The sequence below is a fragment of the Ranitomeya variabilis genome, chromosome 2, assembly GCF_051348905.1.
Source record: "Ranitomeya variabilis isolate aRanVar5 chromosome 2, aRanVar5.hap1, whole genome shotgun sequence".
NCBI classification, from domain to species: domain Eukaryota; kingdom Metazoa; phylum Chordata; class Amphibia; order Anura; family Dendrobatidae; genus Ranitomeya; species Ranitomeya variabilis.
In genome coordinates, this window is record NC_135233.1 from 732,579,593 (window position 1) to 732,596,674 (window position 17,082).

Consider the following 17,082-nt stretch of genomic DNA (forward strand, 5'->3'; position numbering starts at 1 on the left):
CACAATATATTGGTCCTAAATAAATAAAATAATTCTTGTTATCAGGGGTGTTAGAATGAATCAATCGATTCCAAGTGTATAAGCTCATTTATATATATGAACATGCTTTGCTTACTTCTTAGGAGTTTACAATGGCTCAAGAAGAGAACGGACATCTGATTCCACTTGCAGACACATTTGAAGAAAATGAAACGGAGAGAGCATTTCTTTCTTCCAAACCCACCTGTTTTCTTATAGTTGGAAAGCCAGTAAGACCTTTCTTTATACAGTAATTTACTAGTCATATAACTATTATACTAATGTACCTTTTACTAGTAAAATTTATTACTTTATGGTTAAACATTGTTTCCTATTTTTAATCATACATGGTACTTATAATGCAGTATGAACCCATAGATTTCTACAGGCGCTGTATTACAGATCCATACAATCCATAATCCTAGTCATTGACACCACCTCAAGTCATACAGTACTTACTGTAGGAAGTTTAAGTATCACATCCTGTCACCGTATTTCCTCATTCTGGGAAGATACGGGGAGAACAAGGTAATCTGGACTATAGAAGTTCCTTTTGGACAATGTGGAATCACTTCCTTCTTGGTCTGGGGCAAGATTGACTAGTGGTCATATTTCTCTCCAGCTAGAGGAATGAAAATGGATGTTTATATCCAGAGCCTGAGAACCCAGAGACTACTACCTTTGTACCCAGTCTAAGGGTAAGTTCACATTTGTGTATATGTGCACAGCGTATCATCTGCATGCTTATGCAGCGTTTTTGTATCCGAATCATCTTACGCATGACGCCAAAAAGCGCTACGTGTGCGTTTGCATGGGTTTGCGTTGTTTATGCGCATGTGTTCGATATTTCCAATGTTTTCCAGTAGCTTTTTGTTGACATCAGACACTCATTGGGCATGTCTCATGGGATTTCTATGTATATAGACACACTGCACTGATGAAACCATAGTCTTTGGCTGCTGTATCAAGCTGCAAGATGGATCTTGATATGGAGAGATTCTATGAAGATCTGGATTTACAATTGAAATTGGCTGCTGCTTTTGCTTGTCAAGAACAAAGAAGAGAGAGAAAGATGGAGAAGACATCGTCGCTATTCGCAACACCCCATCCTTGAACGCCGAGAGAGCCAGCGTGGAGCATACCAATCCTTGTACACTGAGCTGCGGCAAAACCCGGAGATGTTTTTAGACTATACGAGGATGACAAAACAGAGCTTTGATGACTTGTTGCAACGTGTCCAAGGATCAATCGCCAGGCAGGACACACAGCTCCATCAAGCAATTCCTGCTGAGGAACAGCTGTTGGTCACCCTGAGGTACGTAATTTTGAAAAACAAACACCTGTCATTAGTATTATTGTAATAAAAGCCATGTGCTAATTTTTTTTCCCCTATTCTAAAAGCCATGGTTTTTTTTCCATTTTTTCAAAAAGCCATGTACTAACTTTTTTTTCTTATTTTCTGTTCCGCAGATTCCTGGCTACTGGAAAGACATTTTCATCCCTCCATTTTCAATTCAGGAGTGGAGTCTCCACACTGTCTGGGATTATTGGAGACACCTGCCATGCTTTAAGTGAAGTTCTGACTCTTGGACTAATCACCTTATCCCCTGTCTCGCTTTCAGCTATGTTTTACTCTAAGACTATGTGCATGTTGCGGATTTTGATGCGGATCCAAAGCCTTTTTGGACAAGAATTGCATCAAATCTGCAGTGTAGTGCACAACCAATGTTATTCTTTGTGAAATGAAGAATTGTTGTGCACATGCTGTGGAAAAATCTGCGCCGATTTCCAGCGTTTTATTTTCCGCAGTATGTCAATTCTTTTTGCGGATCTGCAGCGTTTCTGCACCCATTGACTTCCATTGAGTCCATTGACGTGCTGCAAAACCGCAGGTGTAAAAAAGATCTGCGGATTTGCAGCGGATGTGCCTGCGAGAAACGATGCAGATCGGGATGGGGAAGAGTGTGTGGGTGGAGACTGTGTGTGTGGAAGGAGACAGTGTGTGTGCGGAGAAGATGAGAATGTCTGTGTCTGGGTGTATCTGTGTGTGTCTGCGGGGATCTGCGTGGCTGTGTGTGTGGGGCTGTGTTCGTTGCCTGAACTCTTTATCGATGCACTGCAAGAGCCATTGTCTCCTGTCAGTGTGTCACTGGAGGCCCTATAGAGCTGTCACATCTCCTGATATGACAGCTCTATAGGGGAGATCGTCGTGGGACACTTGTTATTATATAGACTGTGTCGCACCAGGGAGTATTTGTGTTGGTTTATTATTTTTTATTTTTTGCAGGAGAATGAGGGTGTCACAGGAATGAGCGATGGCAAAACTGTGTTGTGTTTTATTTAATTAAAATACTTTATTCTGACTGTGTGTTTATTTAACCCTTTAACAACTATAGAATTAGTAATGGATAGTTGTCTTATTGACACCTCTCCATTACTAAGCCGGCTTGATGTCACCTTATAATACAAAGGTGACATTAACCCCCTATTACTCCATATGCAACCCCTACAGGGCAGTGAGAAAAGAGGCTAAGTGCTGGAATTGGCGCATCTTACAGTTGCGCCATTTCTGGGGCGGCTGTGTGCTGGTGTTTGTAGCCGGGGGGGCAATATACATGGTCCCTTTCTAGGCTATGAATATCAGCAGCAGCTGTCTGCGTAGCCTTTTCTGGCTATCAATTATAGGGGGACCCCACATCATTTTTTTTGGGGGGGAGAGGTCCCCTATTTTAATAACCAGTAAAGGCTAAATATACAGCTGCGGGCTGAGATTCATAGCCTGGAAGAGCCATGGGTATTAACCCCTTCCTAAGCTATAAACATTGGCCCACAGTCGCTGTCTTTCCCTCTCTGGCGCACAAAAATTGCGCGGGAGCCCACGTCATTTTTTTTTTTCAATTTTTTTTTTTTTTTAGTTAAACATTGCTTTAAGGCCGGGGTCACACTTCTCGCACCTCAATACCCGACACTGCCGTCTGCACTTGGGACTGGTGTGTGCGGCTGCATGTATTTCTATGTAGCTCAACGCTCCCGCCCGATTGCCGGCAGCAGTGCAAGGTACTGAGGTGCGAGACTCTTGCGAGTTTCTCGCAAGTGTGACCCCAGCCTAACGCAGATTTTGTGTGTGTGTGTCTTTATTTAACTCTCTATGTACCATTTTATTATGTTTATTACTAAACATCGGGCTTGGTATTATCTATCATCTATCTGTCTATCTATTATCTATCTATTATCTATCTATAGATCTATCTATTATCTATCTATCTATTATCTATCTAATATCTATTTATCTATCTATCTGTGTGTGTAAGCATTATTCTTCAATGGAGTATGTAAATGAAGAGGTTGGAAAAGAAATTCTCTTTTTTCTTTTTAAATAATAGATCTTTATTTAGCCTACAAAAGCGCATTCAATCCTCATGAAAAAAATGCATGAAAACCCGCATCAAAAGCGCATAAAAAACGCACCAAGAGCGCGTCAAATCCACGCGGATTTTTACCTGCGTTTTCTGCCAAGAGATGCAGAATCTCTGCAACGTGCACATACCCTTAAGGTATCCAGCACTGCATAGATATTTGTAATGCAGGAACCGCCGGTCTCTGATTCATAAAAACGCTAAATTAAGGCCTCTCAACACTATCACAGGCTGAATTATGTCATCCCACAGACCTCCAGCTTTTTATCAATACTTTGACCAAGCTTATTTATTTTTATGAAAGACATTTATTTATCTCTTCTAGGGTACGGGAAAGGCAACTCTTGGAAAGAAGCTCTCACAGTCATGGAATTGCATTTTCATTGAAGGTAATGGTCTTTCTATATCTCAAGACATACTGGTAAGGAATTTAGAAAAGTCTTTTGCCACTAAAAGCACAACATTTGCGTTAAAACAAAAATAAACAAAAGAAAGTACACAAAATTGGTATCATTGTGTCCAAAACTACCCGATCTATAAAACTGCCACGTTATTTATTCCGTACGGCGAATACTGTAAAAAAAAAAAAGTTATTAACGTAAAAAAATTTGCTTTTCATCATACTGACACAAAAAATTGAATAGATACCTATCAAAATTACATAAATATAAAAAAAATTATAAATGAAAATGCCAAACTGTCCCCCCCCCAAAAAAAAGCCCTAACATAGCTAATTCAGTAAAAAATGTAAAAAAAAGTTACATCTCTCAGAATATGACTGTATAGTAAAAAATAGTTACATCTCTCAGAATATGACTATATACAAATCAGTTTTTATAAAGTATTGTTTCAGTGTCAAAAAAATGTTTTTGTACCCCAAAATGTTGGCAATAAAAGCTTGTACTTATCCCCCACAAAATCAACCCCACTCAGGTCCGTCATCTGTCACTGGAACTATAGGGGGTTCCCACGTTATATCTAGAACAAAGGATCTGGAAAAGCGACACGGCTCCCATCCCCTCAAAATAAAATCCAGTGATGTCTGTACTCCCAAATCCAAATTCCCCCTTCTTCTTAGCATCACTGTGCCTAAAGCCCAGTAATTGGCCACATGTTTGGCATTAATGTAACGGGTGGAGTGTACTTTACAGGGTGCATGTCTCCAGAAGCACAAGCTGGCCACAATGTATAGGGGCTCTACAGTGTGTGGGGACACAATGTGTGGGTACTAGACTGCCATATTTGCAATTCTTCAGAAAAAATGCCTGTCTTGGATGTTACATCTGCAGCCGTAGATGAATTCTTTGAAAGATGCAATTTCTATAATGGGGTCACTTTGGGGGATTTTCTACTGTTCTGGCAACTTAGGGGCTCCGCAAATGTCACTCACAAACTATTCTAAGCCTCCAAAAACCAAATGGCGCTCTTCCTTCTCAGCCCTGACGTGTAGTCAAACAGTAGTTTCTGATGACATATGGGGCATCACTGCATTCGAGAGAAATTCCGCAATAAATTGTGAGGTCTAGTTTCACCTATTAACACTTGTATAAGTGACAAATTTGCAACATATAAAAAAAATTGCATTTTTACCACTAAAATGTTATATTTTCACATCCCATTGTTATGAAATTCCGTGAGGCACTATGGGTTCAAAATAATCACTACTCCCCTAGATGAATTCCTTAGGCAGTGAAGCTTCCAATATGGGGTCACCTAGGGAGAGTTTCTGCTGTTCGGGCACTTCAGTGACTCGACTAATGGAGCCCATAATCTATTGAAATGGAACCTGCGTTCTAAAAGCCAAGTAGAGCTCCTTCCCATCTGATCTCCTCCATGTGCTCAAACAATAGTGTACAGCCACATATGGGGTACCCGCACATTCAGTAAAAATTGTATAACAAATTATGGGGTTAATTTTCTCCTCGTGGAAATTATACATTTTGTGCTAAAACAGTATTTTAATTAAAAAAATGTATTTTTTTGTTTTCACATCTAAATGTTATAAAGTTTTGTGAATCAACTGTAGGTTAAAAATGCTCAGTACACTCCTAATGAAATTCCTTGAGGTGTCTAGTTTTCAAAATGGGGTCACTTTTGGGGGGGGGGGTTCTGCTGTTCTGGCATGTCAAGGGCTCTCCATGGCTTGACATGACTTTGACCATCTATTCGAGACATATTTACACTCCAAAATTCAAATAGCAATCTTTTCTTTCCGAGCTCTGCCATGTGCCCAAACCGCTGTTTTTGAACACATATTGAGTATCTTCATATTCTGCAGAAATTTCGTAACAAATGATGGGGTCTGTTTTTTCCTATTAGCCATTGTGAAAATTACGTAGTTGGGGCTAAAACAACATTTTAGCAGAAAAAAACATTTTCGTTTTTACATCCACATTTTAAAAACTCCCGTGATGGAACTACAGGTTCAATAAGCTCAACACACCCTTAGATAAATTCCTTGTTGGGTCTAGGTTCCAAAATGGGGTCAATTTTGGGGGTTTCTGCTGTTTTGGTACCTCAGGTACTCTGCAAATGAGACATGGTATCTGCAATCTGCCATATTTACATTCCAAATACCAAATGTTGCTTCTTCCCTTTCAAGCCCTGCCGTGTGTCCAAACAGAACTTTTTATCTACATGTGGGGTATCTCTTGCTCTGAAGAAAGTGGGTAACACATTTTGCTGTTAAATTTTTCCTGTTACTTCTTGCAAAAGTGAAAAATTTAGGGCTATAGCAACATTTTCATGAAAAAAATTTAAATTTTGAATATGACGACCTAATGTTATCAAATTTTGTGTAGTACCTGTAATTTCAATATGCTCACTATGCCCCTGTATAAAATCCTTGACGGGTATAGTTTTCAAAATGGGGTCACTTATGGGGGGTTTCTGTTGTTTGGGCATCTTAGAGACTGTGCAAGTGTGACATGGTGCCCGCCACCCATTTCAGCCAAATTTGTGTTAAAAAATTCAAATGGTGCTCCATCCCATCCGAGCCCTGACGTTTGTCCAAACAGAGGTTTCTGACCGCAAGTGCAGTATCAGGGCACTCAGAAGGAACTATGTAACTAGTGTGGTCCATTTTATTTTGCTTTTCCTTGTAAAAGTAAAAAATTGGGTCTAAAGCAACATTTTAGAGTAAAAATTGCAATTTTTTTTTTCATTCGACTTTGTATTAATTCCTATGTATGTACCTGAAGCGTTAAAAAAATTCCTGACAGCAGTTTTGAAGTATTTGAGGGGTGTGATTTTTTAAATAGTATCAATTTTGGGATGTTTCCAATATATAGACCCCGTAAAGTCTATTTAAATTTGTATAGGTCCCTAAAGAAACAAGAAGCAAGAAAAAAGAAATTGCCACTAAACTTTAAATCCTTCTAACCACCTAAAAAAGTAAAATGGCGTTGGAAAAAATATGCAGATATAAAATAGACATATGGGAAATGTTATTTCTGAATTATTTTGTACAAGCATGACTAACTGGTTTAAAGATATAAAGATTGTAAATTGTGCATTTTTTCAAATTTTTGCCAAAATTTTGATATATTATCAGTTTATTTGTGAAAATAAAGATTTAAATTTCCCACTACCATAAAGTACAATGTGTCACGAAAACTCAGTCTCAGAATCACTGGGATACGTTGAAGCATTCCAGAGTTATTACCACATGAAGTGACACTGGTCAGATTTAAAAAAAATGTTCTGGTTATGGAGATTAAAATTGGCTCAGTTACGAAAGGGTTGATAGGACTACAAAGCTCAGCACAAGTTCAGCTGTAACACTTTCAGTTATTAGTGGTTTGTCTTGGAGTGTACACTGCTATCATTGTATTTACAGTGGCATGTAAAACTTTGGGCACCCCTGGCCAAAATTACTGTTTTTGTGAACAGTTAAGCAAGTTGGAGATGAAAAGCTCTCTAAAAGGCGTAAAGTTAAAGATGACACATTTCCTTTGTGTTTTAGGCAACATCTATAATATAACGCTGGGAGTGTCACTCTGTCCCACCATTTTATAGACTGCACAAACGCCTGCGTAGTCTGGACCCCACAGAGTGACGCAGCCCAGAGGAGATCGCGGTATACAAGCACTGAACGCATACCGCGATCTCCAACGGAGAAGCAGTTACATGCCAGGAGGGTGCTAGATTCACCTGTCCCCGTTCCACCGCTGTGCGCTGCCGTCTTCCGCGTTCTCTGCCTGTGACGTTTAGGTCAGAGGGCGCGATGATGCGATTAGTGCGTGCCAGCGCCGCCCTCTGACTGAACAGTCACAGCCAGAGCACCCGGAAGAAGGAGCGGTGCGAAGCGGTTGAACGGGGGACAGGTGAATATAGCAAGTACCGGGGGCTTGAGCCAGCAGCGATACCGGCACCTGACCCCCATAGTTCGCCGGTGTCCCCGCCTGCTCAGACCCCCGGCACTCGGCGCCCAGTGACGATGGGTGAGTATGTCTTTTTTCATTTTATTTTTTTATTTTATATCGCAGCAGCATATGGTGCATATAATACGTTGGAGCATCTTATGGGGGCCATCAACTTTTATGGAGCAGCATACGGGGCATATACTATGGAGCATCTTATGGGGGCCATCAACCTTTATGGAGCAGCGTACAGGGCATATAAATAGGAGCAGCACATGACAGAATGGGGGCTCAGAATGGAAGCACATGACAGGATTGGGGTGCAAGATGGCAGAAGCACATGACAGAACGGGAGCGCAGGATGGGAACAGCACATGACAGAACGGGGGCGCAGGATGGGAGCGGCACATGACAGAACAGGGGGCGCAGGATGGGAGCAGCACATTGCAGGATGGGTGCAGCACATGACAGAACGGGGGCACAGGATGAGAGCAGCACATGGCAGAACGGGGGCGCAGGATGGAGCAGCACATTACAGAATGGGGGCTCAGAATGGAAGCACATGACAGGATCGGGGTGCAGGATGGCAGAAGCACATGACAGAATGGGAGCGCAGGATGGGAACAGCACATGACAGAACGGGGCGCAGGATGGGAGCGGCACATGACAGAACAGGGGGCGCAGGATGGGAGCAGCACATGACTGGATGGGGGCACAGGATGGGAGCAGCACATTGCAGGATGGGTGCAGCACATGACAGAACGGGGGCGCAAGATGGGAGCAGCACATGATAGAATGGGGGCGCAAGATGGGAGCAGCACATGACGGAATAGGGGCTCAGAATGGGAGCAGCACATGACAGCATGGGGGTGCAGGATGAGAGCAGCACATAACAGGATGGGGGTGCAGGATGGGAGCGGCACATAACAGAATGGGGGTGCAGGATGGGAGCAGCACATGACAGAATGGGGGTGCAGGATGGGAGCAGCACATGACAGAATGGGGGTGCAGGATGGGAGCAGCACATGACAGAATGAGGGCGCAGGATGAGAGCAGCTCATGACAGGATGGGATCAGCACATGACAGAATGGGGGCGCAGGATGGGAGCAGCACCTAACAGGATGGGGGCGCAGAAAGAGAGTAGCACATGTCAGGATGGAGACGCAGGATGGGGGCACAGGATGAGAGCAGCACATGACAGGATGGGGGCGCAGGATGAAAGCAGCACATACCAGAATGGGGGTGCAGGATGAGAGCAGCAAATGACAGCATGGGGGTGCAGGATAGGAGCACTACATGACAGGATGGGGGCAAAGGATGGGAGCAACACATGACAGCATGGGGATGCAGGATGGGAGCACCACGTGACAGAATGGGGGCACAGGATGGGAGCAGCACGTGACAGCATGGGGGTGCAGGATGGGAGCACCACATGACAGAATGGGAGTGCAGGATGGGAGCAGCACATGACAGCATGGGGGTGCAGGAGGGGAGCACCACATGACAGAATGGGGGCGCAGGATGGGAGCACTACATGACAGGATGGGGGTGCAGGATGGGAGCACCACATGACAGGATGAGGGCTCAGGAAGAGAGTAGCACATTACAGAATGGGGGCGCAGGATGAGAGCAGCACATGACAGGATGGGGGCGCAGGATAGGAGCAGCACATGACAGGATGGGGGCGCAGGATGGGAGCAGCACATAACAGCATGGGGGTGCAGCATGAGGAGCACCACATGACAGGATTGGGGTGCAGGATGGGAGCACATGACGGATGAGGGCTCAGGAAGAGAGTAGCACATGACAAGATGGAGGCGCACAAAACAAGATGGGGGCTGCACATGACAGGATGGGGGTGCAGGATGGAAGCAGCGCATACCAGGATGGAGACCATATACCAATATAAATGTTCGCCACCCGGGCGTAGAATGGGTTCAATAGCTAGTACTGTATATATACAGCTCTGGCAAAAATTAAGAGACCACTGCAAAATGTTCAGTTTGTCTGATTTTTCTCTTTATAGTTATATTTTTGAGTAAAATGTAAATTGTTCTTTTATTCTATAAACTTCTGACAACATGTCTCCGAATTTCCAAGCAATAATTTTTGTATTTTTTTTCTGACAAAGTAAAATGGTCAAAATTTAAAAAAATACCCAGGGCTTTCAGACCTCAAATAATGCAAATAAAGCAAGTTCATAATCATTTAGAAACAATAATACTAATGTTTTAACTCAGAAAGAGTTCAGAAATCAATATTTTGTGGAATAACCATGATTTTTAATTACAGCTTTCATGCGTCTTGGCATGCTTTCCACCAGTCTTTCACACTGCTCCTGGCGCAAATATTTAAGCAGTTCTTCTTTGTTTGATGGCTTGTGACTATCCATCATCCTCTTGATTACATTCCAGAGGTTTTCAATGGGGTTCAGGTCTGGAGATTGTTCTGCCCATGACAGGGATTGGATGTGGTGGTCTTACAATTTTGGCCAGAGCTGAATATATATACAGTGGATACGGAAAGCATTCAGACCCATTTACCGTATTTTCCGGTGTATAAGACGACTTTTTAACCCCTGAAAATCTTCTTAAAAGTCGGGGGTCGTCTTATACGCCGGGTATCGTCTTGTACGCCGGGTGTATATGGTGGGTGGGGGGCAGTGGTCCTGATGACGACGAGGGGGTGTCTCCCAGGAAAGTGCGCGGAGTATCCCCCATTACCTACGTATCGCTGCAGCGTGGGGTCTCTGTGCTGGGAGCGGCGGCTGCTGCTTCTCTTTGTGCCGCGTGGGTGCTGTGCTGTGGGGCGGCGGCTCCTCTTATGCAGTGTGGGGCCTCTGTGCTGTGGGGCGGCGGCATATTTTCATGCAGTCAGTCGGGGCTCCTCCGGCATCTCCTTAAAGCCCGGAGGCCCCGCTGGCAGCTCCATTGCTATGATGCGGTAGCCTCCGGGAAAATGGCCGCTGCTCAGATTCAGATCTCGTCTCCCGAGATCTCGGGACGAGATCTGAATCTGAGCATGCGCCGCCCCCAGCGGCCATTTTCCCGGAGGCCACCGCATCACAGCAATGGAGCTGCCGGCGGGGCCTCCGGGCTTTAAGAAGATGCCGGAGGAGCCCCGACTGACCGCATGAAAATACGCCGTCGCCGCCCCCCCACAGCACAGAGGCCCCACACTGCAGAAGAGGAGCCGCCGCCCCACAGCACCCACGCGGCACAAAGAGGAGCCGCCGCTCCCAGCAGAGACCCCACGCTTCAGCGCTACGATGAGGTAATGGGGGATAGTCCACTCACACTTTCCTGTGAGACGCCCCCTCGTCGTCATCGGGACCACTCCCACCCAAAAGGCACATTAGTCACCGGCCCTATAAGATGACATACGGCGTATAAGAAGACCCCCGACTTTTAATAAGATTTTATATTTTAACTGGAAAAGTTGGGGGGTCGTCTTATACGCCCAGTCATCTTATACGCCGGAAAATACGGTAAATCTTTCACTCTTTGTTTCATTGCAGCAATTTGGTAAATTCAAAAAAGTTCATTCTTTTTCTCATTAACCCCTTAGTGATGGAGCCAAATTTTTAAAATCTGACCAGTGTCACTTTATGTAGTAATAACTCTGGAATGCTTCAACAAATCCCAGTGATTTTGAGACAGTTTTTTTCGTGACATATTATACTTTATGATAATGGTAAATTTAGGTTAATATGTTTATTAATAAAAAAAATATCAGAAATTTGAGAAAAATTTTAAAAAATTAGCAATTTTCAAACTTTGAATGATTATCCCTTTAATCCAGATAGTCATACCACAGTAAAACATTAATAAATAACATTTTTCTCATGTCTGCTTTACATCAGGACCATTTGTAAAATGTTCTTTTATTTTGTTTGCATTTTAGGAGGTTTAAAAATGTAGCAGTAATTTTTCATTTTTTCAAGGAAATTTACAAAATTTATTTTTTTAGAAACTTATCCATGTTTGAAGTGACTTTAAGGTCCCATATATTGGGAAACCCCCCAAATGTATACCATTTTAAAAACAGCACCCCCTGACATATTGAAAACTGCTGTCAGGTAGTTTATTAACCCTTCAGGTGCTTTTCAGGAATTAATGCAAAGTGACATGACAGAAATGAAAATGTGTATTTTTACTACCTAAATGCCTCTAACTTCTGAACAGATTACTACAGCCGTCAGACTCTAAGGCCGCCATTTGGTCGTGAACTGCCACGGCAAACATCAGGACCACACAATCATGATCTGGGGGCACCATTTGGGATAAAGAGGAAGCCCCCACACTTTAACCATTTATAATGCTGTAGTTACTATTGACAGCAGCATCTAAGGGGTTAAGATTTGGACGGTGCAAACACTGATCGTGGCTGATGCAGCAAGTTGTCAGCTATAGTGTACAGCTGACAGCTGCTGGATTGTCACCTGTATGGAGATGCTATTCTCTTATATCTCAGGTCAGTTAAAAGACGTATTGGTGGTCATTAAGGGGTTAATATACACTCTGCACTCCATCTTGACTGGAAAAAACAAATGTAGTAATTTTTTCAAATTTATTAAAAAAAAGAAAAGCTGAAATATCACATGGTCATACGTATTCAGACACTTTGCTCAGTATTGAGTAGAAGCACACTTTTGAGCTAGTACAGCCATGAGTCTTCTTGGGAATGATGCAACAAGTTTTTCACATCTGGATTTGGGGATCCTCTACCAGTCTTCCTTGCAGAGCCTCTCCAGTTCCGTCAGGTTGGATGGGGAACGTTGGTGGACAGCCATTTTCAGGTCTCTCCAGAGATGCTCAATTGGGTTTAGGTAAGGGCTCTGGCTGGGCCAGTCAAGAATGGTCACAAAGTTGTTCTGAAGCCACTCCTTTGTAATTTTAGCTGTGTGCTTAGGATCATTATCTTGTTGGAAGTTGAACCTTCGGCCAAGTCTGAGGTCCAGACCACTCTAGAAGAGGCTTTCATCCAGGATATCTATGTACTTGGCCACATTCTTGTTTCTTTTAATGACAATCAGTCGTCCTGTCCTTGCAGCTGAAAAACACCCCCATAGTATGATGCTGCCACCACCATGTTTCACTGTTGGGATTGTTTTAGGCAGTTGTTGAGCAGTGCCTAGTTTTCTCCACACATACCGCTTAGAATTATCACCAAAAATGTTTATCTTCCTCTCATCAGACCAGAGAATCTTATTTCTCATAGTCTGGGAGTCCTTTATGTGTTTTTTAGCAAACTCTATGCGGGCTTTCATATGTCGCACTGAGGAGAGGCTTCAGTCGGGCCTCTCTGCCATAAAGGCCTGACTGGTGGAGGGCTGAAGTGATAATTGACTTTGTGGAACTTTCTCCCAGCTCCCTACTGCATCTCTGGAGCTCAGCCACAGTGATCTTGGGGTTTTTCTTTACCTCTCTCACCAAGGTTCTTCTCCCACGATTGCTCAGTTTGGCTGGACAGCCAGGTCTAGGAAAACTTCTGGTGGTCCCAAACTTCTTCCATTTAAGGATTATGGATGCCACTGTGCTCTAAAAAACCTTGAGTACTGCAAAAATTCTGTTGCAACCTTGGCCAGATCTATGCCTTGCCACAATTCTGTCTCTGAGCTCCTTGGCCAGTTCCTTTGACCTCATGATTCTCATTTGGTCTGACATGCACTGTGAGCTGTGATTTCATATATAGACAGATGTGTGCCTTTCCAAATCAAGTCCTGTCAGTTTAATTAAAGTGAACCTGTCACCCCCAAGATAGAAGATGAGCTAAGCCCACCGGCATCAGGGGCTTATCTACAGCATTCTGGAATGCTTTAGATAAGCCCCCAATGTATCCTGAAAGTTGAGAAAAAGAGGTTAGATTATACTCACCCAGGGGCGGTTCCACTGCGGTCCGGTCCGATGGGCGTCGCGGTCCGGGGCCTCCCATCTTCTTACGATGACATCTTCTTCTTGCCTTCACGCTGTGGCTCCGGCGCAGGCGTACTTTGTCTGCCCTGTTGAGGGCAGAGCAAAGTACTGTAGTGCGCAGGCGCCGGGAAAGGTTAGAGAGGACCGGCGCCTGCGCACTGCAGTACTTTGCGCTGCGCCGGAGCCACAGCATGCAGACAAGAAGAGGACGTCATCCTATGAAGATGGGAGGCCCCGGACCGCGACGCCCATCGGATCGGACCGCCCGCCCAGGTGAGTATAATATAACCTCTTTTTCTCATCTTCCAGGATACATCTGGGGCTTATCTACAGCATTTCAAAATGCTGTAGATAAGCCCCTGATACCGGTGGGCTTATCTCATCTTCCATTTTGGGGGTGACAGGTTCCCTTTAAACACAGCTGGACTCCAATGAAGGAGTGGACCCATCTCAAGGAGGATCACAAGGAAATGGATAGCATGTGACTTAAATATGAGTGTCTGAGCAAAGGGTCTGAATACTTATGACCATGTGATATTTCAGTTTTTCTTTTTTAATAAATTTGCAAAAATGTCTACATTTCTCTAGAACTCTTTGGCGGCATGGCCTGGAGTCCTGGCATGTAGGAAGCAGGATTCCTGAGCTCCTTGGGAACACCAGAGAAAGTGACCTATAACAACAAAAAGAAGCTGGTCTCATTTGGACCCTGTTTGGGTGGATACAGATCTGCCTGTGGAGCAATCCAAGACTACCTGCGACCCTCAACGTGCTGGCACAGCTGAGATATTGGCTTTGAAACCCAGCAGGACTGGACACTGCAGGCTGGTGAATGGAGTCGCACCACAGATCCTTGCGCCTCATTAAAATAGTTCCCTATCCCCAGTTCCTAGCACAGCCATCAGGCGATGGTGGCGACGAAAATATACTCCACTCACTTTTGATCACTAGTGGGACTGTCACCTGCTCACTCTCACCCTCCCTGAAGGTGGCACACCAGAGCAGCATCTGTTCCTATGATCTTAGCAGAAGGTCTAGTTTGTACCAGAAATTCATATAAGGGCCCTCTTTTTGGCCCATATACCTTCAATATCCACAAAGCGGGTACAGCCCCTGGGTTAGCATCTATCCTACCACATTACTGCCCCTGCTGCCATTTGAAGTTTTCTTTATCTCTCTGAGGCTTCATAACACCTTGAACCAACATCAAACACTGCCTACTGAGCCTGCTACTGATGTGAACTTTATATCTGTTATTTCCGGAGGTCAACGCTACTGCTTTTTTATAACGGCACCTACCTACACGTACTTGGATAAATAACAGATAAAGCCCCCCTCCATTGGGGCTCGCCTTCCGTATTGGTTGACCCCGGCCCTACCTGGGATATATTTTTGCCTGTTCGTTGCTGAGCCTTAATCTATTGTTTATATTTACTAAACAATTTGGATCTAATCCTACCTGGTGTTCTCTGATGTTTAAACCTATTATATAGACTATGTAAGCTGCTTCAGCTAAATCTCGACTGTAGTATCCCCCTCTCTTTTTACCTCATACCTTGTGACTACATATTTCTCTCCATCTCCCATGGATAGATTTGTGAACCCTGGTAGCTCTAAATCTGTTAAAACCAGAGCTCGGGTTGCCAAATCTCCTCCTAAAACACTTGATTCTAATACCGCCATGTCTGAGGAATCTCTGCAACCGTTGCCACTTCTATTACGATGAAACTCATGTCGGTGATTGACGCCAGACTTTAGTCTTTCCAATCCTTGCTGGAAACAATCACATCCCAGTTGACTGAACACACCAGTAAAATCTCAGCGGCAGAGCAGCAGATTTCCGATTTAGAGGATACTATTCAATCCTACACTGCTCAAGTAAAGGACAAAGACCATGCAATAGAGCAGCTCTAGGAAAAATTTGATGACTTGGAGAATCAGAGTCGTCAAAACAATCTCCGGATCATTGGGTTCCCTGAGTCAGTGAAAGACCTTCATCACTTTACTTCTTCCTGGCTCCCACGGGCACTCAATTTGGCTGACTTGCCTGGCTCCATGGTAGTGGAACATGCCCACAGGACTGGACCTGAGCGTTCCGATCCAAAAGCCCGCCCACGCCCTGTTATGTTTAAGTTGCTCAACTACCAGGACAAAATGCAACTGCTCCAGGTGTTAAGAGCCGCCTCCTCGTTGAAGTACGAGGGTAACTCCCTTCTCATGTTTCAGTACTTCTCCGCTTTCGTGGCGGACAACCACCGTGCTTTCTCATCAGTTTGTAGATTCTTACATGACAGGGGCACACGTTTTGCCCTTCTATTCCCTGCACATCTCCGGGTGGTGCTTCACAGAAAGCCGGTGGTTTTTGATGATCCTGATAAAGCCTTGGAGGAACTAGAGCGTTCCTCCCAGGTATCCTCTCCAGTTACTTGACTTTGGTTTGTGGTCATATGTTTTATTACCTTTAAGTATTGGGACCTGGGTGGTGATGTGGTCTTATTGCACAATATTTACCTAGGCTTTTTTCTAGTATTGCACAATATTTGTTCTTCTCTTTTAAATTTCCTTTCTAAGGGATGCTATTAGTCGGAATAACCTGATGTTCAGTATTGCGCTTTATATCTTGTTTTTTCAGTTCGTTTGGAGGTGGAGGGTTGGTTCCCCTTCCTTGGGCACATTCTTTATTCAGTCTTTTTGGTTAATTTGGGTATTAAAGTGAACCTGTCAGCTGTTTTGGCCGATATAAAATATGGCCACTGCCTTTCAGGGCTTAGCTACAACATTCTATAATGCTGTAGATAAGCCCCCGATCCGACCTGCAAGATAAGAAAAATAAGTTTTATTATACTCACCCGGGGGGCGGTCTGGTGCAGTCTGGTCCGAAGGGTGTCGCAGGTCCAGGTCCGGTGCGTCCCACCTTCTTGTGATGCTGCCCTCCTGCTTGCATCATGGCTCCCCGGCATCGAACTCCTGCACAGGCATACTTATCTGCCCTGTTGAGGGCAGAGCAAAGTACTTCAGTGCGCAGGCATCGGGAAAGGTCAGAGAGGCCCAACACCTGTGCACTGCAGTACTTTACTCTGTCCTCTTACTACTCTCTCTCCTTCAGAGAGGCTTACCTTACAGCTAAACAAAACTTAAACACCCTATTGCATGAACAGGCACACAATCAGCTAGCTCATCAACGCAATCGATATTTTTGGTGGCGTAATAAACCAGGCTGTCTTTTGGCATCCCTATCAAAGCCAGTCAAAGGGGCTACTAGAGTCTCTAATCTTGCATTAGCCAATGGCTCTATCACCCGTGACCCCACTCAAATCTGTGCGGTTTTTAGAGGTTTTTAGAGGCAGACCTTTATCGCCCATCCCTAGACTCCC

General features: G+C 44.2%; 1 protein-coding gene across 1 annotated transcript in view; it reads left to right on the forward strand.

Moving 5' to 3' along the window:
* The window catches only part of AK9 (adenylate kinase 9), a 166,724-nt gene that overhangs the window by 16,623 nt on the left and 133,019 nt on the right, over positions 1–17,082 (forward strand). The window contains exons 2-3 of the mRNA XM_077289565.1: positions 123–248; positions 3,760–3,823. Of these exons, the coding sequence (XP_077145680.1) occupies positions 132–248; positions 3,760–3,823 (181 nt within the window). The 5' untranslated portion in view covers positions 123–131. The remainder of the gene's footprint in view (positions 1–122; positions 249–3,759; positions 3,824–17,082) is intronic.